A 23320-nucleotide genomic window follows, 5' to 3' on the forward strand; every position below is an offset into this window, starting at 1 on the left:
AAGTTTGATTATTTATAAAACATGAAATGACATCAAATATGACAGACTATTTCACCACAGCATATATTATGGATTCACAAAGCACTATCCCACAGGAGGCAGAACACATGGTTCAAATCCCCATGGCCTGAGCTAGGGGAATGGAATCCATCCACGCACCGAGGCAATCAGCTCCACTGCAGGTGCATCCCACAGTGGACAGGGAGATCATGGCGAACAGCACGGTTCCTGAGCCAGGGAAACCCCAGGGGAGCACAGAGACCCACCCCGAGCCAGCAGCACTCACGAGGTGCCGGCAGGGCCAGGAGTAATGGCAGCCACCCCGAAGCCCACAACAGGCAGCCCTGGGGAGCGCCAGCAGCCAGAGTGGGCAGCCAGGGCATGGTGTGAGAGGGCGCACAAGGAGGGTGTCTCTTTGAAGGAGGGACATTCCACTGGCTAAGTGGAGAAGCTTGAAGTCCACATAACCTAGCAACCGAGCACCGTTCTGTCACCACCTGCACAGGCCAAGGGCACTCATCCTACCTGACCCTCAAGGGCACTCTCCTGAGAGCAAAGGCTGCAGGGCAGACCTCAGACTGCAGGAAGTGCCTGGACCTTTCTGCTGGGGCAGGGACAGGCAGCAGACCTGCCTGCAGAAGCTGTGGCCAAGTGCAGCAGGTGCTGAGTTGCCAGAGGCAGTGAGAAGGCTGCGTAGCATCAGGGAGGATGAGGAGGAGTCGGATAGCTGGTTCCAAGCGCAGTCTGCAGTCGACACACAGCCCAGGGCCAAACAGCCAAAAGCTCCCCCACTGGCACACATGGAAGGGAGGGGGGCCAATAATGCAGTAGAATGGAAGGTTGCAACAGTGAGGCCCTGCAGGAGGAAGAGACTTCCCCCAAAGCCTGAGGTGCCCTTGCAGAAATGCTTCACCGCTCTGCTGACTGAAGAGGAAAGACATCAGGAGAGATGCTGAAGCTGAGTAAGGCAGCCCAATGTGCTCTCCATATAACAACCAGCGCAACTAAGAAAATGAGATGGGTGATAGCAGCGGGCGACTCTCTTCTGAGAGGTACGGAGACACCCATCTGCTGACCTGATGCACTCTCTAGAGGGGTGTGCTGCTCACCAAGGGCTTGTGTCAGGGATGTCACCGAGAGACTGCTGAGCCTCATACAGTCCACTGACTATTATCCACTGTTGTTGTTTCACATGGGCACCAACAATACAACCAGGAGCAGTCTGAGGAGTATCAAGAAGGATTAGAGAGCCCTGGGAGTGTCAGTAAGAGGCTCTGGAGCACAGGCAGTTTTCTCATCAATCCTCCCAGTCAAAGGGAATGGGTTTGAAAGGCCCAGTCAAATCTGGCAAATCAACAATTGGTTACGGGACTGGTGCCACAGCCAGGGGTTCAGCTACTTAGACCATGGGACTTGCTTTGATAAAGCTGGTCTACTGGGAGCTGATGGGGTCTGTCTGTCAGAGAAGGGGAACAGCATCTTTGGCCACAGGCTTGTCAAGCTGGTGAAGAGGGCTTTAAACTAAAGTTGCTGGGGGAGGGGAACCTCAATCCATCCCACTCCTACCGGTTTGATGCCCGCACCAGCAATAGATGTCCAGAGCCTGGAGAGGGATCACAGGTCAGCAGGAGAGCACCTGAAGAGCAGCACAAAGGAATTCCAGCCACTAAGTCAGCTTCAACAGGGGCCCACCTTAAATGCCTCTGTGCAAGCACACATAGCATGGGGAATAAGCAAGAGGAGCTAGAGACGTGTGCACCCCTGCAGGGCTGCGATCTTACTGACATCACAGAGACGTGATTTCATCTATACTGAAACACTCTAGCTGCTGAACTAACAAGCTTAAGGAAGAGACAGACACTTTTGCCAAATTTCTCCTCCCTCCTTTTGTATTCAATACTTGAAAAAAGCAAACACTTCACAGATTAAATAAACCACTTAACATGAAGTCTAGTTTCTTCATTTTCGCTTTTCCGAACAAATCTGCAAGTTTTTAAAATGCAGTTGAATTCAATCACACTTAGAAAACAATGATTATATATCATGCAGTCTGTCCAGCAGCCCTGTCACAACGGTGAATTCTAATCACGCAGACCAATTTCAGCCAAATTTGACAGAGAAACAGAGGTTTCAAAGATGCTGAGTTCCCCTCAGTTTCACAGAAATCGGCTGCCGGGTAGAAGCAAGACATACAAATTAGCAGTTGCATTGTGGAAAAGGGAAACAGAACTTGGCTTTCATCCATTTCAAGCGGCAGCAATCAACTGGTCAATTGAAGCACTCGCCCAGCTCCAAAACAGCCATAACACATGCTGGTGCTTGCCAAATGGAGAAGGACGTGAGAGGAAGCCAAATGTGTTCTGGGCTAGGGCAGACCACAAGAAGGAAATGAAGGCATGATAGTACACAGGTGCTAGAGAGCACCAAGGGCACTGCAGCAGGCGGTCACAGGAGTCAAACGGGAAAGTTTACAATAATGAGTTTAGTTTTGGGAGCGGAGGGCACAAACTTGAAGACAACCACAGTTTCAGATTTCCATAGCTCTCAAAAGCTTATTTTCAGCTTGCTTTTCATTTCACCTATAGAGTCAAGTAATCATACGATGCTCATATGACTCAAAACCAAACTACTTATTTTCTTTAATGCAAGTAACTTAAAAGTTTATGCCCTAATATTCCAATTAAGAAATAGCGGAATCAAGTGTGTCACAACATTTAGGAAGTAATATTAAGCTACAAAGTACACAGTGAAACATATATCTGCATTCCGCAGAAAAAATAAAATTCACAGTATACGATGGGGTCAGACTCCAATGGATGCAGGCAGACAAGCAAGAACCAGCTGAGATAAACATCTCAAGAAATAACAACCTCTCAGCTGACAAGTAGTAACTGATGACACTCTTCATCTGCCAAGTAGTAAAACAGGTATATCAACTTCACAGGGAGAGATGGCATGATAAAGCTAAACCTTTTTATTCTGCATGTTTAACGACATAGGAACATACCCACATCCAGTCACCAAGTCTCACAGAAGTCTGTGCAAGCCAAGCCCTACCTCTTGTAACTGCAAATAATTGTTGACGCTCTTACACCCACTCTTCTACCCAAACCCACAAGTACATGACAGGCTAAAAGGCACCATCTGAAGGCCACTCACTTGCTATTTTGAAATCTGCATGTAATTCATCATGCATTATATTTAGCTTAATAAGTTGTTAATTAACTGGGGGGGGGGGGGGGGGGGGGGGGGTAGTAGGTGGTTGAGTAATACCACATCTGCATCACATCACATTTTCTAGTCATTTGGTACTTTCCTGTATAATGACAGAGATTGAATTATATGTATCTACAAGGTATCTCCATTTTCCTCTTTCTTCTTGTCAGCCCACTTCTTTTCCCAAACTCTCCCTGCTTTCAGGATCCTCTGTCTTCTGTCTGCCCTTCTTTATTTGACAGTAACAAAAAGAGGATCAAACATAGAGAACACCTTTCTTTTAAAGATTTAGCTACACAGAATAGGCTTCTTCACCATGAAAAAGACCGAAGAAGGGATTTAACACATCTATATGGTTGCAAGTGACATTAAAGAGATAAAAAGGGACTGGTTACTCACTGTCTCTAAATTAGCAAGTGGGAAATTCAGCAAACTTGGGAAAAAAGTGCTTCATACAGCATATAAAGTTGTTATTCACTATTCCGTGGCTGCTAAAATTTTACATATGTTCAAAAAACAACTGCACAGATCCATGCAGAAGAAATTAATCAAAAGTCTATTTAAACAGAAAGAAAACATCCAGCTGAGGAAAATGCTGAAAAACAAATAGTTAAAAGCTGGAGAAATGTTCTGAGACATCACCTCTACATATTTGTCACACTCTCAGGCTTCTCTACAGACCTCAGTTATTGGACTTGATTAGAGACACAGTACAGAGACAGAAACTTTGATCGACATAGCAAAGAACAGAGCAAGATCATCCACTGTAAAGACTGAGCAAGGAAAGATGTGCATGGGGAACAAACAATTTAAGTTTCTTGGATCTGTAGCAAAGTTAAATCAAAATACCACTTCCGCATAAAATGAAGAGATCTTTCATCTTTCGTGTTAGTCTCCAGATCATAAATTTGAGAAATCAGAAGAAGTAGCTGCCAGATCAATAAAGGCATTCTAGTAATGGTTCTTACTAAGCACTTTTTGTATATCACATTTTCTATAATCAAGTAGCACATTATTTGAGATTATTGGGTATGGTCAGTCAAGTCAAGATTATTACTTGAGAGAAGTAGCTTTGTTCAGCCTTGAGAAGAGAAGGCTTAGGGGAGACCTTACCACCATGTTCCAGTATTTAAAGGGTGGTTACAAAGAAGATGGAGACTCCCTTTTAACAAGAAGTCACATGGAAAAGATGATGGGTGATGGGTACAAGTTACTCCTGGGGAGATTCTGACTGGATGCAGGAGGAAAATTTTTCACAGTGAAAACAATCAACCACTGGAATAATCACCCCAAGGAAGTGATGGATACCCCAACATTGGACATTTTTAAGATTCAGCTGGACAGGGTGCTGGGCCATTTTGTCTAGACCGTGCTTTTGCCAAGAAAGGTTGGACCAGATGATCCTTGAGGTCCCTTCCAACCTGGTATTCTGTGTTTATAGTTTTTCCATTACACATCAGGATGTCTTGTGCTAGGATAAGTATGTCAAAATTATATTAACATAACCACCTTATAGTTTAAAAGAGATGCACAACTTTTCATCAAGAAAAAAATAACAGGACTAATTTTCATTTTTTATTTTTTGGGGCGAGGGTGCAAGGGATGACATGCTAGTAAAAACTGAACTATGTAAGAAGCACCACTGTAGCAGTTCCTTGGCCAAAAGGAATATCACGGAGCTCAAAGATATGAGTTGAGCTGTATGTTTTGCAACCACTGAGGCTGGGAAGCGGCTGGACAGAAAGCAGCTTTGTCAGTTCATGGTGAAGAACAATTTGAACACAAACCAGTATGACCGTACAGTGGTAAAGACTAATGACATACTGGGCTGCTTTAGCGAGACTGTCGCCAGCAAATCAAGAGACATGATTATTCCCCGCATCCCAGCGCAAAGCCACATCTAAAACATTGGGTCCAGTTTCTGAGGTCCCCATTATGACAGCAGACCCACAAACCGAAAACAGGCCACTAAGATGTTTTGGGGGCCAGAGCCCATGTAGAGACGCTGGGAGCAACATTTGGTTTATCAAGTTTGTTCAGCCTGAAGAGCAGCAGGCCAAAGGAGGAACTCATTCCCCTCCCCTGACTCCCACTATCTGAAGGTGGCTTAAGGAGACAAAGCCAATTCTGAGATGTGTGGAGTGAAATGATAAAGTGCAAGAAACACAGGCTGAAACATGGGAAATCTCAACTGGACATAAGGGAGAGAAAAATTTTCCCAAAAATTGACTAAGCACTGGGGTGGGCCACCTTGGAGATATTCAAAGCTCAACTAGACAAGGCCTTCAGCAAGCTGATCTAACTTCAGAGTTAGCCCTGCTTTGAGCAAGGGCTGGGACTCCGATGGACTCTCCAGAGGTTGTCAAAGTGAACTTTTTTTTAAAAATTGTATTTTATCTCAAAACAAAGCAAAACTTGGCATCTTTACAAGAATTCGTTCCCAAAATTGCTCTCTCAAAGGAACATTTTGTGCATTTTTTTTCCAGTAAGGATACATAAAAGTTGGCTTATTGAGACTGGAATATGTAACATGTAATATTCATATATTTAAGTAACAAAAGGCTGTATCTTTAGTAGATCAAGTATAAATTGATCATTTTTAATCACCTTTTTTAGCTTATCAACTGTACTCATGAAGGAGACTATTAATATTTCTCAATTCAAGCTGTATTCACTTTATTACCACACAGAAACAGCACTGAACCATAAAACTACAAAATGAAACTTGGAAACATTATTAATTGGTATTTTGTTGTTAAAGCATGTCTTCCGTATCAGTGTCAAAGACCTGGACTACTTCTGCTTCAAGACACTTCGTATTAATTTTGGAAATAATAGAAGCTTAACATCCCCAGTGTTTGCTGCCTCACAAAGCAAGATGCTAAGCTAATGCCTTCATTTTTATTTGAAATACTTAAACCAGTATTTCATCACCAGCACAAAGTCCCTAAGAATAGCAGCTGTAGTGGGTACTGTTCTTATAGAATTGGTTTGAGAGCTTTAACTAAAAAAACATAACTTCTGAAGACACCCCACGTACATCTCTCCCTCCTACATATGAAAATTGACAAAAACAAGCAAAAAAGTAGTTACAACCTGCCCAGAAAACAAGGATGAAAGATGAGTACTCGCTACTGAAAAGGAGTAGATGTTATAACTGAAAATGACAAGCAGAAAATAATTTCTTTCACAGCTGTGGTCATCAATGCTTAAAATACACACATCCATATTATTAATATTGCATAATTTTAACTCAGCACAGGAAATTTTTCTGCACAGAGAGAAGTTATTTTCAACCCTGCAGAAGTGGTAGGTTTCTTTTCATTATACTTTATCCTAAAAATAGCCATTTCTACAGACCTTTAAAACTAGATTTATAGCATATTTACCGAAAGTCACTCAAAATAAGCAAAGCAAAGGCATGCACACTCTTGCAATGTAAAAGAACACACACTAAAACTAGGACATGTTTACAATTAATTCGAAAAGCTTTACAGCTACAGAGATTCCTATATTCCTAAAAATAGTACTACTGCATCTGTTAAACAGCTTCCAAGGATTATTTCCAAGTTGCAGTTCATCAGTTGCAGATAAGCTACGTAAGTCTCATTCAACCACTGACCTACAGACAAGTGTAGGTCTGTGAAAAATGTGAAGGGGATCAGCCAAACTACTGCAAAACGAAGTTAGGTATCCATAAGGGCAGTCTGCACAAGCAACGAGAAGTGTATTTTTCCTAACTGGCAGTACTTTTTATTAAAATGCTTGCAGATATAGTGGCAAAGTTTTACCAGAGCAAACACTTTTTCAAAGTTAGTAAGAATTAAAAGACCAGTTTGCATAAGATAAAACCTGCATTGCACTTCACTGCTACTGCTATAAACAAAGCGTAAAGACAAAACATGGTACAACACCAAATGATGTCCCCTTTCATATGGTTTACTTAAACATTCTTTGAAATAACAGGTAAAAGTCAGGTGTTGAAGTAGTTCATTCGCCACTAGGCTTTATTTTCATATTCTCTGGTTTAATTAATATTTTCAATGTAGTATTTTAGCACTGCAGGCTCAGGAAGAGGAAGGATTTAAATTAAGGGCTCGAACACTCAAAGAGATTCATATAACCTCCCAAGAGATTCATCTAACCTCCCAGCAGGAGAGCAACATGTGGTCTTTCTTCTCCCTCCTTTTTTTTGAACGATGCTCTAACTCAAGCTTGTATTTCCTCTCCTTCCTACGTCAGTCACAGAAGCATTTCATCTGACAGAAAATTACTTTTTTCTGGTCAGCCAATAACTGGGGGAGGGGGGAAGTCAGTTATTGCTAACTGCTATTGGAAGATAAAAATTATGTTATTAATTTGAGAACCAAACCACCATGGAACACAGTAACTTCTGCCCAGAGCAACAAAAAAAATTAGAAATTCAAACCTGAAGAAAAAAAAGGAAAACATTTAAGAGTGGAATTCTGCAGTTATAAAGCACTAAGTTTCATCTCTCTAGTGCAATAGCATGAAGAAAATATGATCATAGCATAGAACATAACAGCAATTACTATTCTAGACTAAATTAGGTTTTTTCCATTTCTTCATGTTATTATCATACAGCAACATGTCTAGGTCAGGAACTGAAATATAAACTAAAAAAATGGAAGAGACAATGAGTAATGAAGTGATTAGAAAAACGTTTCTGCTTCCCTTCTCTTCCCCATTTCTAAACTTCAAGAAAATTACACACTAGTAAACCCTTAGCAGCACTGTCCAAGGACATCTTTTTCCATCTCAAACACCACACAACAGAGAATCTTTTTGCCTAAGTGTTCAAGATCATGAGCATCAATCACAAATTTCTATAATAGGTATCTATCAAGGTTGAAAACTTGGTGAATTAACAAAACTCAACACCTCAAGCATAAAAAACACTCATTTGCTCATTCCGTAGGTATTTTCTCCAGTTTAGACAATCCTTCAAAAGGAAATTCTGAAATACATGCAAGAAAATTATCAGACCAATTTGACAGAGACATCAGCAGCCATTTAAAATAAAAAAATTACATACTTTATTTAATGACACAAAAATGGTTTGAAATCATTATATGCTACAAATTCAAGACCAGCTTTAACTATTAAAAAAAACCCGAACTGGTTTAGCTTCGAATATTAAGTGTACACAACGATGCATCCACTTAATTTATTCTGATTTTCATAGTTCCAAACAAACAAATTTGATATTATTTTCTACCAAAAACAGATAAAGTATTGCAGATACCACTCAAGTGAAAAGCTGCAGAGGAATCTGTCAAGTACTTGCCACAAGATAGAACTCCAAGATGTTTCTTAGTCTAGCTGAATGGCAACTCTCAAGTCTATCAATAATTATATGTGTATTACACAGATGTATACATATGTTACATCTGAATTTAAAAAAGCTAACCCTGAATAAGTTTTTAAAACCAAGAATGACTGTGCTCATACATTCTGATCTGAAAGAAAAGCAGCTTGATAGACCATATTTTTTACAGAAGGATCCTCTCAGCATTCCTGAGCAGCTCATCGCTTCAACACAAAATATGCCTGATTCAGAAACCACTACTCTGCAGTCAGAACCAGACCCTTGAAAATCACCCACCTTCTCTTCAGCTCCTTCACTGAGTTTTTTCCTATCGCACTCTCCTCCAAATCACAGCTAAATGAAAACCTTAGTACTTGCAAGTACTTTCAACAATAAAACAGAGAGTGTTCTAAGAAGTTGAAAATGTAATACTTCATTAGTGCTACCATTCTAAAAAGTAATTTAGAATTCAACATCTCTGCTTTGTATTTAAAACTGTCTTGGATACAGGATCACAGTTTAACAAAATAAGTATGTACTTGGAACCTCCTAGTAAACTTAACTACCCTGATGTCTTTTAAAGTCTCCCCCACTCCCGCTGTACAATGACCCTAACAGTAATTACAGTAATATCAACTAGAAGTAGTGTAAATATGCTTCCATAATAAATTTATTTCTACTGTTCTATCAAGTAATACTACATAACAAGACAATCTAGCTGCTGAAAGGTGTATTTTCCCCATTAAGTATACTGCCATCAATATCAGAGCTAAGTAATTTAATACCTTCATAAAAATGTAAAATAATGTTATTAATGCACTTGGTAAGGGTCCTGGATAGCATACACTTTTAGCCCATGTTTTAATGGTATATCCTGATTTACATCTATATAAAATACTTAAATATTGAGATAACAACATACTGTATTTTATCACAGTAAAAGACTATAGCAGAGTGAAACTTCAGAAACTTCAGCAGATTGGAAAAAAAAAAAAAAACACCCAACCTGTTAACATGAGTCTCTACAACTCCTTAATAGAACAGATTTAGTGATAAGTACACATACTGTTATCTGGAAGTAATAGCTGCAATGCAAAAATGTCAAACTTTTCCAGGTAACACAGAGATGTGCCCAAGATGACCTCACTAACTCCAAACTTTGATAAGATCAGCTTTCAGCAAGCAGCACTGCTGTAATACAGCAGATGCTAGAAACAGCCCCTGCAGTCAGAAAGAACTGGACAAGAACTCTTGCACGCTTTGCTCCTTGAGAATATTTGCTTCTCCATGATTCATAACAGGCCACAGCAATTCGACATACAAAGTCACAACAATGAGGAAGGTTTTCTTTCTTCATCTAATAAAATTCTTTTTTTTTTTTTTCTTGGATACAAGCTGTGAATACTGTTTCTCACTCACATTTCCCCAGGAAAACATTGTCAGCCTCTCTAAAGTGTTAAACCGAACACAAATATTCTAAGGCTGGGGCCATGCCAAAGACACAGCTGCCACGCCACTGAGAATATCTTGAAGCTGTCTGAACACACATGGCATTTTCTCCTCTGGCTTTCCTCAACAGCTCTTTTTCAGACATGACACAGAACAAGCAGCTCCAAGCCATTTCTGGAGCACTATCAGACAAACAACAGGAAAGAAAAAGCCAGTCTTGACCATGCTCCCCAGACAGCAAGCTCTGTCAAAGAAGCAATTTCAGCAGTCTGTTCTCTAACTCAGTCTTCACTTGCTGTCAGTTAATGCCATCACTCCCATTTCTAATACTTACGCTACATTTCTCAAAGTGAAGGGCTCAAAATGATGCCAATGCAAGAATGCCCATCGTGCTTCAATTACTTAAGTGTTACAAAAATTATTTAAACCAGTAACTTTCTTCTTCCTTAAATGTGCGAAGAAGCTCTCAAAGGTTGTACATCACTCCTAGAGCTGTCCAGTCTTCCTAAATTCTGACACCTCACAACATTAAGTACATAAAATGTGATTAGAAATATTCACATAGCATTCATCCCCCAGAGAGCCTTTTCTTCTTTCTGTCAGCTGTGTTAGAATTACTGTTATTGGAATTAAATATCTTCCTTTTTTCCTCTAAAGTAGAAAATGTACTACTCCTGAAAATACAAACAATATGCACAGCTTGGAGAATCAGTCTGAATTTTATTTTAATTATATTGTTATGACTATCACAGAATAAGCAACCTATAAAAAAATTAACCCATGTATAGGATATTTAAAATCCAATGTTTCTAAGTGTAATTCTATCTAAATTAAGCTTCAGGACAGCTTCATACTTCTACATACTCCTACATGTACCATTTACATTAAGCTGTATTTTATCCAGCAGCAACACTTAGGTAGAATATGCACATATAAAAACCTACTGAGTATCAGTTTGTTATCAGTATGAATGACAAAAGCACCTCACTCCAAAATCGCCAGCTACCCTCTGTTGCTCAGAGATTCAGAGTCTGGGGAGTGTGAGCACACAAAGACTGATGAGATTAAAAACCATCTGTCTTAAAAGTCTCATAGCATGATTTCAGAATGAAAAATCTTTGCAAAAGGCTTCCTCCCGAGACCTAGTTCATCTATATACATCTACTCCAAATGCCTCAAAATTCCACTTTCTAGAAGGTACAGGCTTTCTGACTAGTAATTTAAATCTCCAGGAATGCACAAGTTTAAAACACACCTACTTTTACTTTTGCTCAAATTGTAAGAGATACTGACCATCAGGAAAATGCAGACTTCCTAAACACACTGCTCCTTTTATTAACTCACTCCTTCATTGCAAAGTTCATTTGGGTTTGTTAGAAAAGGCAAATAATAATCAAGCATGCTGCTCTTCCATCCTGCCCCAGTTCTTATCTCAAATCCCTGCCAAAAATCACCTTTATGCATGCTTCGCTTACAGTATACTAAGTACAATTTGTGGGAGGGAAGAGGTAAATCGGACCAAAACAGTCAACCACAATCATGTAATAAGCTCCACTCAAATCACCTTGTTTAGGTCATGATATCAATTAGTTTACCAACAGACAAATTGATAGAAAATATTATGAAACTCAGAAGACATCACCCTCTCAGAGATAATGTGCACTACTCAACACTAGGCCAGTCAAAGACCACGGGGACAAAAAGAGGCAGAAAGAAGGAAACTACTACATCATTGAGTCAAACACATAAAGTGACACTTGTCCTAATAAAGTATTTGTGTCTCAAAAAGACTGCAAAGCCTATAAACTATAAGGCTAAGGAAATAACTTCTGAAACAAGACGCAATACGTTTGAAATCTCCAAGGACTCCAAAAAGGAGACTAGCTATGGAAAGCTACGCACTCCTACACAACTCACTGACTCAAGAGAATCAACCCGAGATGCACTATATCAAGAAAAGTAAGGCCACTGAAAAGGTGGGTGTTAAATAAAGGTCTGTAACAATTTAAAGGACTTCCAGCTGTAAATGTGTTGCAAGTAAACTAAGCTTTTTATCTTTTCTTTTTTTTTCCTACTTTTTTCTTTTGTTGAGTAAAAGGTTCACAGTAGCCACATCTTCACTCTAAGTTGCAACAATTCTATAAACAAAGGACAATTTGTATTAGTGCTTCATCTTACTAGCAAATTATTCACAGAAACCAGCAGGTGAAGTCTGTCCCGCCAAAGATGATACATAAATCAATTTGAGATAGGGTATAACAAGACAAGAGAAAGAGAGTCTCTCCCAGCAACTAATGAAAACCTGGAGGCTGAGTTGCAGTAAGGCAGTGGAAATCACAGCTGAGACTAAGTGCATAAGGGACTGTCACACTTGCTTTGTCTTTTCTCTCTGTCCTGTTAATTTCTCTCCAAATTCCCACTCTCTCTTCCCCCAACTCCCAACCAAAAGGAGAAAATCCTTTCTTCAGTAGAACTACAGCCTGAAGACACTTACTTAACAATGCAAAAGTAAGAACATAAATGGTGCTTACGCAGTCTAGGTCTATCTAACACAGTTCCCTTTTTTCAAGGGTTGCCAGAAGCAGATGACTCAAGTACAGAAAGTAAAACACAGCAAATATCTCAAAGTGTCTGGAATAATTCCTAGCTTTCAGTTGTTTTAGAGCTGGTAGTCCAACTCCACTGTAAAGTTCAGTATTCAGGGTACCAATCCCTACCTGACTTTGCCTAATTACAATTTTAACCCACTTACATTTTTCTGCTCCACAGTATCATCTGGCAATTAAGTTCTATGATTTAATTACACATTCCTTGAAAAGTTACTTCAGTTTTCATCAGGTAGCAGGTTTAATTCACTGGGTGGCCAGTGGTAAATTAAACTGCTATTCTTGCTTTAGTCATCATTTCTGTATGATCTACAGATTTTATAGACCTCTGTCCCCTTTCTTCTTATTGTTCTGTTTTCCAGACTAAAGATGTTCATCTTCCCAGCACAGAGGATCTTCCACACCTCTCACCCACTTTTTCACTGGCTGTGAAACCTTTGCTGTGCCAGGGTGATTACACCAGTGCATACTGTTAATGATTTGGACACACCATTAATATAGATAATGACCTAACAATTATTTTATTCTTTGAGAACAATTCCCAACAGCTTTCCGACCACTGCCCTTATCCTGCGTAAGTAACATTAGTGAATTTTGAGCTTATCCCTGTGTAGATAGGTTTCCATTATTTTCCCCTGCATGAGCATCATTTGGCATTCACCAAAACTGAATTACATTTCTATGTGAAAGCACTAGGCAGTGGTATCATAAGATTTTGCTGCAACTACCCAAACAGTTTAGATTTTACCAACCCTCATATATCAACAAACTGCTATGATGCCACAACACTCAATTCTTTTTTTAGTATGATGAACCTCAAGATCCCAGAAGAAACTTACTGGCAACATTTTTCTATCATGAAGCAATCACTGATACATGTAGCTTCTCTTCTTTTAACCAACTGTACTAATAACATAGGATAACCTTTTATCCTTGTTGAACAAGGATTTGCTTCAGGTCCTTGGTCAAATATTTTACCCATTTCTAAACCAGTCTGCTACTAGTTTTGGTAAATGCTCTCTAATTCTAGTGTTGCAGCATTCAGTGAGCAATAATCTTTAAGGATTTGGTGAGTAAGAGTTCTACATCCACTTTATGTACTGCCTGCAGATTACACAAACCTCACTGCGTTCTTTCCCTTCAGTTTTCTCTTCTGCAAATCGAGGGATTTCAAACATGTTAGTCCCCTATGTCCTTCCATCTTATTTTAACTATCCTTCTTTGCACTTTTTAAACTATTATTTATAGCCCTCAATCAGCTTCTTGTAAAAGTTGGGACAATTCCATCTGATACCAGTCATTTGTTACCACCTACCATCTTCTTTTAAAAAAAAATTAAAAAAAAAAATTAGTATCTGTATTAGTTTCTTGGACTTGTTTCCCTTAACAGAAGGTAAAACACCAGACCTTTTCTGTTCCCCCCGGGTGAAAATCATATAAAGAATTCAGGTTCTAACTACTCGTTATTTGTTATCCATCAAGAACACAAACCAACCAGACCAGCCAGTAAGGCATACACCCGAACAAATAAAAAATGCAATGATGCAACATTTTGTTTTGTACCAGTACTTTGAGATTACACAGTACCAACCAAACTTCACAAATTGACGTACATCACAAAAGGAGTGTCAAGAACTTCAAAACAGATGCATCTCTCCTGTGAATCACTGTGTTATCCCCGTGTCTAAGGAGCATCTTGTATCCAGCCTGGGCTTGCTCCACATGCAGGGGCCGATTTCAGCTGAGCCTTCCAAAGACATTTCAGCGGAGCAGCAAAAGAACATGTAGGAAAAGTAGATCACCTTGCAGGATCCTGGAACTGACTACTTTGCCAAACGCGTGCTTTGCCAAATTCCTGCTGCACTCTTAGAAAGAGGTGTTAGTCTCACCCTCGTGAGCACTTCCCTGTGTTTCCAGGCATGCACCTGCTTTTGCTTTAGCTTGGATCACTTCACATGATCAGTCCTACAAAGAACAAATTTGAACAGACCAATCTCTAATCTGAAGTTATTCACTATGCAGCACATTACTTGCTGAAATACCTCAAATGCAGTTTAAAATAGTTTGGTATACACCAAGCATATAGTTTTTACTTACAAAGTATATAAAACCAAAAATACATTGATATAAGGGTTTTCTCATGGATTACTAAGCACTATTCTTTTGTTTCCCAACAAGTACAATTGCAGTTCCTCTTCATCTCCAGGAACAACTTTTCGTAGTTTACATAATCTTCAAAATATGTGAAATTTTACAAGACTATAAATTTTTGCCATACTTACTAATTTTTATTGCATCACACACCGCAATAAAAGTATCTCTACTACTTGACAAGGAACTCACATGTAAATTTAGTTGTACTAAAAAAAAAAATAAAAAATCTTTAGTTATCCAGTTTGCATGTCTTGTTTTTCCCACACTGAGAGATCAATCAGTCACCAGACTGAAGATCTGTGGGATCACAGGCTAAACCTGCTGTAGGACATGGTATATAGTTCATTTTTGACAACATATAGACATTTCAATGTAATAAATTCCCAAGTTCTGCAAAAATCTAGGACATTGTAAGAGGTCCTGGCTTGTCATATTCTCTTGTGAAATGCTACCTGGGAAATTTCAAAAAAACAAAAAAATTCTGTTGCAAACCAGTGAGAAATGTTCTGTGATTCATTGCTAAAATAAGGAGGATGCATTCTGCAGTCCTTCTGAACTTCACTTCTAGTAAGAAAACTGGATTCAACTCAGGTTCCATTAATGTCTATATTTTAATGGGAACACTGGAAAATTGGTTTCAAAATTCACGAACGCAACTATAACAACACAAAAAGGTAATTCTCTCTGCCCTTTAGCCTTCCTACTCATAAGCATTTGGTAATTAAATAAAAAGTTAACACAGAACTTCTGTTCTAAGATAGAATATCTTTTTCACTGTAATGTAATACAAACACACCTTCCTTATCTCGTCTCTGAAGTCAGAGCCAATATCTCATTCCAAGGTACAGTGTAGTGTGTAATGAAGAGAACTAGCCTCAAAAAAATGCATACTTTTAAAGACAGCTGAAAGGACGTCTCTTCAGAAAAACTACAATTCTGCACACAAACGACAGGGGTCTGTTACCCATTTTCATGAAACATCACTACCAAAAAAAAAAAAAAAAGATTCTCAGCTTTAGCTACCACTGTTCCATTTACTAGGTAGAGCAATTTCATCTTTCAAAAGCTGATAAAAACTTAATATACTTAATATACTTAAACAAGTTTAAAAGGCAAACATTACAAATTTCCAGGCGATTTTACAACAGATGATTCTCTCATAATGCCTAGCTGGAAAAAAATATACATATTACTACCATACTATATTAACTACACCATGTTAATGCTTTACTTCAAAAATAATTTCACTTTGTATTCAGAGTCATAAAAAATAAAAACTTATTGCAGAAATTCACATGGAGTGTCTGTAGTAATTCTTGTTACCTTTGAAGATTTAAGAAAGGTATAGAAAAACCCAATCAGTACACACAGTATCTTACCAGCTAGCAGATTTGCAACTATGGAAGAGTAACAGTTTCTTATTTGGTTTGAAAGGCCAAGTGGTGCTTCTGCAGTTTAAGTGGGGACAGATTTTAACATAAACTCAGCTTCATTTTTGTACTAGAAAACATATTATTTTTACAGGAGGTGACAGCAATAGTGCCAACCAATTTGGTACAGAATGTGATTTAACCACCAGTGTATACTACATTAAATACCACTGAAGGCTTACTCATACATGTGTTAAATAAGTTTAGGATCTACTAATAATAGAAAAGTCATAAGCATAAGAGCAACAGCAAAACAGTTAAAAAGCATGGATGTCTAGGTTATTATTTTTTTAAAAGTGCATGAACACTTAGCTAAACAAGATCACTGAAGCATTATTTTTCCACGCTACCTCACATTCCTCAAAAGTATATTCATTCATTTCCCACTCCTTCCCAGTGCAACTAGGTCAAGGCATAATTCCAGCGGACCTGATAATCAGCCCACCCCTTGCCCCATCATCTTTCAGTCCCTGTCTTTGGCTCACACTCTGCAGTACTGCAAGAATAACAAGTATTTATAGCCATTCAGGAGTATATGCCCCCAAGGAGAGCGCCAAACATTGTGGAATAACAGATCACTTCAGAGGCGCCTCATATTTGTACTGCCAAAACCTGAAAGCCATTTACCAATGGCAGTCATTCAACTGACAAAGTAGTAAAACAACTAAGAACTGAAAATTCTGTGATAAAATTTTGAATACACAGTAGAAAGCAAGAAAAGAAAACTATGAAAATAAAGATTACTTTTATGGAAAGGTTTCTCCTTTTCAGAGAGGAATAAGTATGGAAGAGGCGGGGGGTGAGTTTTCAGTTACAGTCAAAACTGCTCTTTAAATAAGCCAATGTTATGACAATTAGCATAAATAGTTATTATTCTTTCAGTTCACTAATAACCAGGAATCACAGGATTGTGCACTCTAGAACTGCTTGGAAGAGTATTTCTGAAACATATGTTTATCCAAGAAGCTGACTGAAAGACACTAATTTTCTCGATTTGGTTAGTATTATCACAAAGTAATGCTGTAAAAGATAGGTAAATGCTGTAAAGCTAGATTATCAAACACAGTACAACCAGCTGGTCAAAAGAGGCAATTATCCCACTGCATTTAGCACTGGTGCGGACTCACCTTGAGTACTGTGTGCACAATTTAAGAAGGGTGTGAAGGTCCTTGAAAGCATCCAGAGGAGGACAACAAAACTGGTGAAGGGGCTGGAAGACAAGCCCTATGAGGAGTGGCTAAGGACTTTGGATTTGTCTAGTTTGGGAAGAAGGAGGCTGAGGGGCAACCTCATTGCTCTCTACAGCTTCCTGAGGAGAGGGAGGTGCTGATCTCTTTTTCTTGGTATCCAGTGATAGGACAGAAGGCAATGGCTCAAAGCTTCACCAGGGGAGGTTTAGACTGGACATTAGGAAACATTTACCAAGAGGGTGGTCAAACACTGTAACAGGCTTCCTAGAGAGGTGGTCAATGCCCCAAGCCTGCCAGTGTTTAAGAGGCATTTGGACAAAGCCCTTAATAACATGCTTTAACTTTTGGTCAGCCCTGAATTGGTCAGGCAGTTGGACTGGATGATGGTTGTAGGTCCCTTCCAACTAAAATAGTCTATTCTAAACCATGTGACATCTGTTTTAAGTTTTTACAACTTAGCCATACATGAAATCAGAGCCCAGGAGAACCATGAAGTTACACAGCAGAACAGAAATATCCCCAAAATGCCATTGGAAATAAGGATGCTTTTTCTAATTTGAGCAATTTTTCTCAGTTACAACCAAAGGAAGTTGCTTTGTCCTCTGGTAGTTAGCACTGAGCTTTTGTTTTGGTGACTTGTAAGTAGTTAACCAAAAAAGACTAAGTGTTGACTAATAAGTAAATTACTTTGATGAATTTAAAGAAATCAACTTCCAGTCAACAGTGCCAAAACACCTCTAGCCTAGCAACTGAGATGTGGAGTTTGCACTAAGTATTTGAAAAGCACAACTCACTGGAACATGTTGTTCGGGCTGACTAGAAAACATGAACACCTGGGTTCAAGCGTCACGTATTTACCCTACTTTAACTCCACTTTTTCCATCTTAGCTTAGCTGAAGGGAGCACAGTGTAACTAAAACAACAAAACTATCGACAAGCGACAGGCCTCCCGGCAATCGCTATCGCCGACACCCAGCCGAGACAGGCCTCGGGGAAAGGCCGTCTTCCCAGGAGAAGGGGAGGCGGGCGGGCCGCCGCGCAGCCACCGCCAGACCCCGCCGCCCCTCAGGCCCACCGGCCCCCGCAGAGGCTCAGGGCCCCGCCGGCGGGCGCCCCTCTCCTCAGGTCCACCGAGAGGGGCCGAGAGCTGCTCCCCGCGACGAGCACAGGCCGCTCCTGCGACAGGCACCGAGCGCACCCCCTTCCCCTGGACACCGCGACTGGCTCCGAGCCGGAGCTCGGCGGGTGAGGGGGTGTGGTGGTGTCCCTGAGCGCTGCACGCTTCAGAAACAGGAGAAACCCCAAACCCCACACCGCTGCTCGGCGCCACCCGCAAAGGTGTACGGGCCGCGGCCGGCGACCGGCTCCCCCCGGGTGCCGGTCAGGCTCCGGCGCGGCCTGGCGGCCCTGCCCGGTGGCCGGGAAGGCCGCGGTGCAGCCGAGGACGCTCCCACTTACCAGCCCGACTCGGAGAGCGCCGCCCTCGTCCTGTCGGCCATGGCGCCTCCTGCCGCCGCTCACCCACAGAACCCAGGGCCGCCGAGGCGCGGCGGCGGGGCCGGGCAGGCGCGGGGCCGCCAGGCGCTGCAGGGAGCCCCGGCGCTCGGAGGAGGGACGCGGGGCCCGCTCGTTCCCCCGCCCCTCGGCCCTCTCCGGGCGCTCGGCCCGGCCAGCTCTCCGGCGGGGGAGGGAGGGAGGGAGGGGAGCGGAGCGGAGCGGAGGGAACGAAGGAAGGGGCGGAGGCGGCGCAGGCAGAGACGAACAAAGCCCGCGACCGGCTGCTACGGGGGTGAGGGCGCGTTGCTGCCTGCCTGGAAGCCGCTGCCGCCATGGTGGAGAAGGGAAAGAAGTGAGGGCAGAAGAGGAGGTGCCGTGGGGCTGGGAGGCGGTGGAGCCCTCCCTGCCTGCCTCCGGCCGCTGGGCTCCCTTAGGCCAGGGACACACAGCGCCCGCTGAGGGGTCTCTGGCGCCCAGGAGCTTCGGCGGTGGCCAGCAGCCTGTCCCCTTGTAGTAGCAGGAAGACGTTCTTTTAAGCACATTTAATCTATAAATAATATTCTTGCTAATTACATTGTGTAGAAGAGGAATCTCCTCCACGCCCTCAAAATGGGTATTGTGGATGAGGAGGGATTTAGAGTGACAAGATGTAAAAGGCTGTTCCTGTGTTCCTTTAATGTCTTTTTTTTTCTTTAATGCTTTGCACTAAAATGCTGGGCACTGACATGAACATTCATTTTTGTGATCTGCCTTTTTAATGGGAATTATACTTTAAAAGAATAGCACTATTTTGTTATTGCTGTTTTAAGTGCCTGGTTACTTCAGGAGCCAGTAATGGGCACAGTGGGAGTGCTGACCCCACATCTTCTCTGTGCTCCAGTTGCCAGAGAAACTGCTAGAAGGTGAATGTGAGCAGGTCAAGAGTTAAAAAAACGCCTACCTGAGCCTCGGTGTTCAGGGTTTCTGCCTGCGGGTGAGGGCTGCTACCTTCCAGAAGACACCAACGATTCACATTAGTGAGTTATATCCAGCTACTTCTGTAACTCATCAGTGCCAAACGTTAATTCTTTTTTACTGTACTGAGGTTTCAAAACTTCACTACCCGCTATGTTTGTCTATTAAAGAAGCACTTTTCTTCGTGGGTCACTCTCATCTATGGGATGTTTCAGTTCTTGTGCAGCATCTTCAAGTCAAAGCTTGCTGGTTTAATTTTTTTTGATACACCTGAAAACCTTTCTTTGCTATAATTGAGTAGAAATCACTCAGGAGTTTTACAAGCAACAAGCTGTGATTTCTGCTGTGCTGGTCAACACTATTTGTTCTTTCTTTTTTTACTATGAGCTGCTCATTCATTGTATTCTCTTTTGTATCTATAGATTATATACGCTAGGACAGAGGTTTTGTCACCAGTGTGTATGCTGTCCTGCATGGCTGCTGTTTTTCAAGAATGTACACATCTTTTTCTAAATCAATAATCATAAAAAACTTGCCACAGAAGAAGGAAACAAAACCCTATATTGTTCAGATTAATCTGAGCAATGTCTAACATTACACATACCCTTGAAGCTTTTCTGATCTGGAGTCTTAACAGAAAGAATGCACTTTAGCCCTAAAATAATAAATTTTCACTTAGAAGACTGACATATGTGATCTCTGCCAGCAAAATCTCAAAACAATGAGTATTGCACTCAGGGAAGTTTTAATCCTCGTGCTGGTCATTAAAAAAAAATGCAGAGGGAGCGTTATTAAGTGGGAAAGTGCAACAATGCATTTTTGATGCAAGCTCATAGAGAGGAGTCACCAGAGCCACCTACACAGAGTTAGTAAACTGAGACAACCCATCCAGCCAGCCACATAGTTCATGGATTGAATAACCGTATCACTTGCTTGGATTTTCAAAAGTTGTGCAGTCCTGTATCATGACAAGACTCCAGGTGGATATGAGCTTCCAAAGGAATTATGTCGAGGATAACTTAACATAAGAGCCCTGAAGTAGACCTACTGTATGTCTGTATCAAAGAAAGTCTTAAATTAGTACTGAGGAATACCCTAAAGTTAAGCAGAAGAGCCATGCTGAAATGTTAGCGGCCAAGTCACACCCTTGTTGCACACTGAACAACTGTAGCAGCTGCTGACATGGAAAAGCACCAGCAGGTAGGTAGAAGTGTAGTGCTAGTTCAGACACTCATTATGCAAAAGAAATGGGAATAAAAGAACCTTGCATTTGGAGTTTGACCTGGCTGCACATTAGATTATCAGGAAAAGGTTGTAAACATTATTGTAACTCAAAAAGGGGTGCCTGTGGAGCCAATTAATAAGGGACGGAGCATGACCTAGGAGAATATAATGAGAATTATGGACTTTATGCATTACTTCATGTTAGTTTAAGACATGGAAGCCTTAGCTTACTTAAATCTTCATCGAAATCACCAGACAATTATACCAGCAATTTACACCAGCATATGGCTAGCTGTTGGACCCCATGGCACAAAACACTATAAAGAAAATGTGGTATTCAATGCTGTCCTTCTAAAAGGTCTGCAGGCATCTGCTCTAACAAATCAATTATATGCAAGCTGAGATAGACGGATAGATATACACACACATCCTTTTGTACATGAGAAGTCCCCATTAGTATGTGTTTCTCTGCTCACGGAGAGCACTGCCCAATCTTTGCTGTTTCTAGCTGCTGTTAGCTGTGCTGCAGTGAGGTAAATAATTAGCTCCACTGTAAAACATGAGGTGATACAATGCCTGCCAGGCAGTCAGAAAACCGCAAATTGGAGGGATAAGACCTTCTGTACCAACTGTTCTTGATAAAACATTCTTAGAGCATATCTCCATATCCATCACCTTTAGAATAAATGGCATTGCTGAAGCTAATGAGCATCAGAGTACCTGGGGCTATACAGGGATCCTGCCCAGACTCCAGCACACCTGTAAGGGCTCTGTGCCTCCATAGCTTTCTCTCAAAAATGCATGTTACTCAAGATGAATCAGTGCATCACTGTTGACAAAATTCATGTGGGCTCCTTCTGTCCAAACCATAATCTAGTTTGATATACTTCACTGATGTTGAAAGGCTCATTCCAATTTCTCTTTCCAAGCGTCTGTTTCAAAGTGCTAGCCATAAAAAAGTGTGAGTTTAAAAAACAAGGTCTGTAAGGAACAACTAACACTACTAAGCTTTGTATGTAGCTTCAAGATACAAATTAACGTTTTTGTAGTAGCTCTGAAAGATGTCAATAGCAGCCAAAAAAAAAAAGAGTACTTTTTAGTCAATGTGATGGTTTGCACAAAGGCACCTCCATGCATGACTGGTTGACAGTCCTATTTAAAAATGCTACATGTGTAAATCAGCTATGTTAAATTTTAAGAAATGCCTCAATCAGTCATTCTACAAAGGACACAGAGGAGTGTCATGGAGCAGCGAGGGCCAGCTGCATCTCAAGGGAAGGCAAGCCAGGAGTGCGGCGCAGCAACACAGCAGGCAGGAGCAATAACCTCACCATAAGGAGACAGGATTTGGAGTGCAAGTCCAGGTCAGGCCCAGAGATGGTGGCTAGGGTCAGACACAGACACCAGCATGGCCAAAGGGACGAGACAAGTCCGAGGTCAGCCAGGAAACCAGGTCTGGGACCAGGTCAGGATGGAGGAGGTACATGCCCAAGCCCAGACGTAGCTGTGACACAGCTGTGATATAGCCCAGGTGAGGGCTGGCACTACAGCCACTGCTTAAACGTAGCTCCCTCCCATGGGAAAGGAGAGGCAGGGCCTTGCTTTTACATTCTTTGCAACAGCTCTTACTGGCAACAAAACTGACCATGAACTCGGCTAGCTAAACTCACTGACTCAGCTAACTAATCTCCTAGAAGGGGGCTGTGCTCCAGGCCCTGAGAACAAGACAGTTCTGCTGTTATATGAATGTGTGAACAGATCTGATGAGCAACATACTCATTTATCCACCATTTGTTTCTGAAGATGGGTTTCTCAGTGTTTTAAGCAGAAACAGGCTTAATTAACAGCATTCTGCATCATCCGAAAACAGGGCACGAGACTTAACAGCTTACTCTGGTACATCTGTTACCAAAGGATTTCAACTTTCAAGGAAAACTGGAGAATTACCCGTATTGATCTTCTCCTTCAAAGAAATAAAATGTGTCTAGTACTTTATATGTTCAAAGTGCTATGCATGAAGCTATTTACATTTTAATAAGAACTTCTTAAATCAATATGATTGTTTCATTAAGTTTTAGATCTGTTAAATTTACCTTTTAGATATTATGTATGTTCTGGGTATGACATGGCTATTTAGAAAGGTAGATGGGGTAAATGGGGAAAAATTACTTAATATGTCATTTTAAGCACGTTAACTGCAAGTATACAACAATGTGCAATAATGTAACTTAAGAACCTAAACTGTTTGGTCTACCTGAGCACTCCATTAGG

At 41.1% G+C, this 23320-nt stretch overlaps 1 protein-coding gene across 2 annotated transcripts in view; it reads right to left on the reverse strand.

Annotated features, from left to right (window-relative positions):
- TDRD3 (tudor domain containing 3) overlaps positions 1 to 19084 on the reverse strand; it is a 120779-nt gene extending 101695 nt beyond the window's left edge. Inside the window, exon 1 of one of the 2 annotated variants that reach the window (XM_074815565.1) lies at positions 18833 to 19084. In XM_074815565.1, coding sequence (XP_074671666.1) covers positions 18833 to 18873 — 41 coding nt within the window. In that variant the 5' untranslated portion in view covers positions 18874 to 19084. Of the gene's footprint in view, positions 1 to 17311; positions 17331 to 18832 lie in introns of those variants that run through there. The other variant, XM_074815568.1, reaches the window with a different exon arrangement.
- Positions 19085 to 23320: the final 4236 nt, after the last annotated feature.

The sequence above is a fragment of the Strix aluco genome, chromosome 2, assembly GCF_031877795.1.
Source record: "Strix aluco isolate bStrAlu1 chromosome 2, bStrAlu1.hap1, whole genome shotgun sequence".
In the NCBI taxonomy this organism is placed as follows: Eukaryota; Metazoa; Chordata; class Aves; order Strigiformes; family Strigidae; genus Strix; species Strix aluco.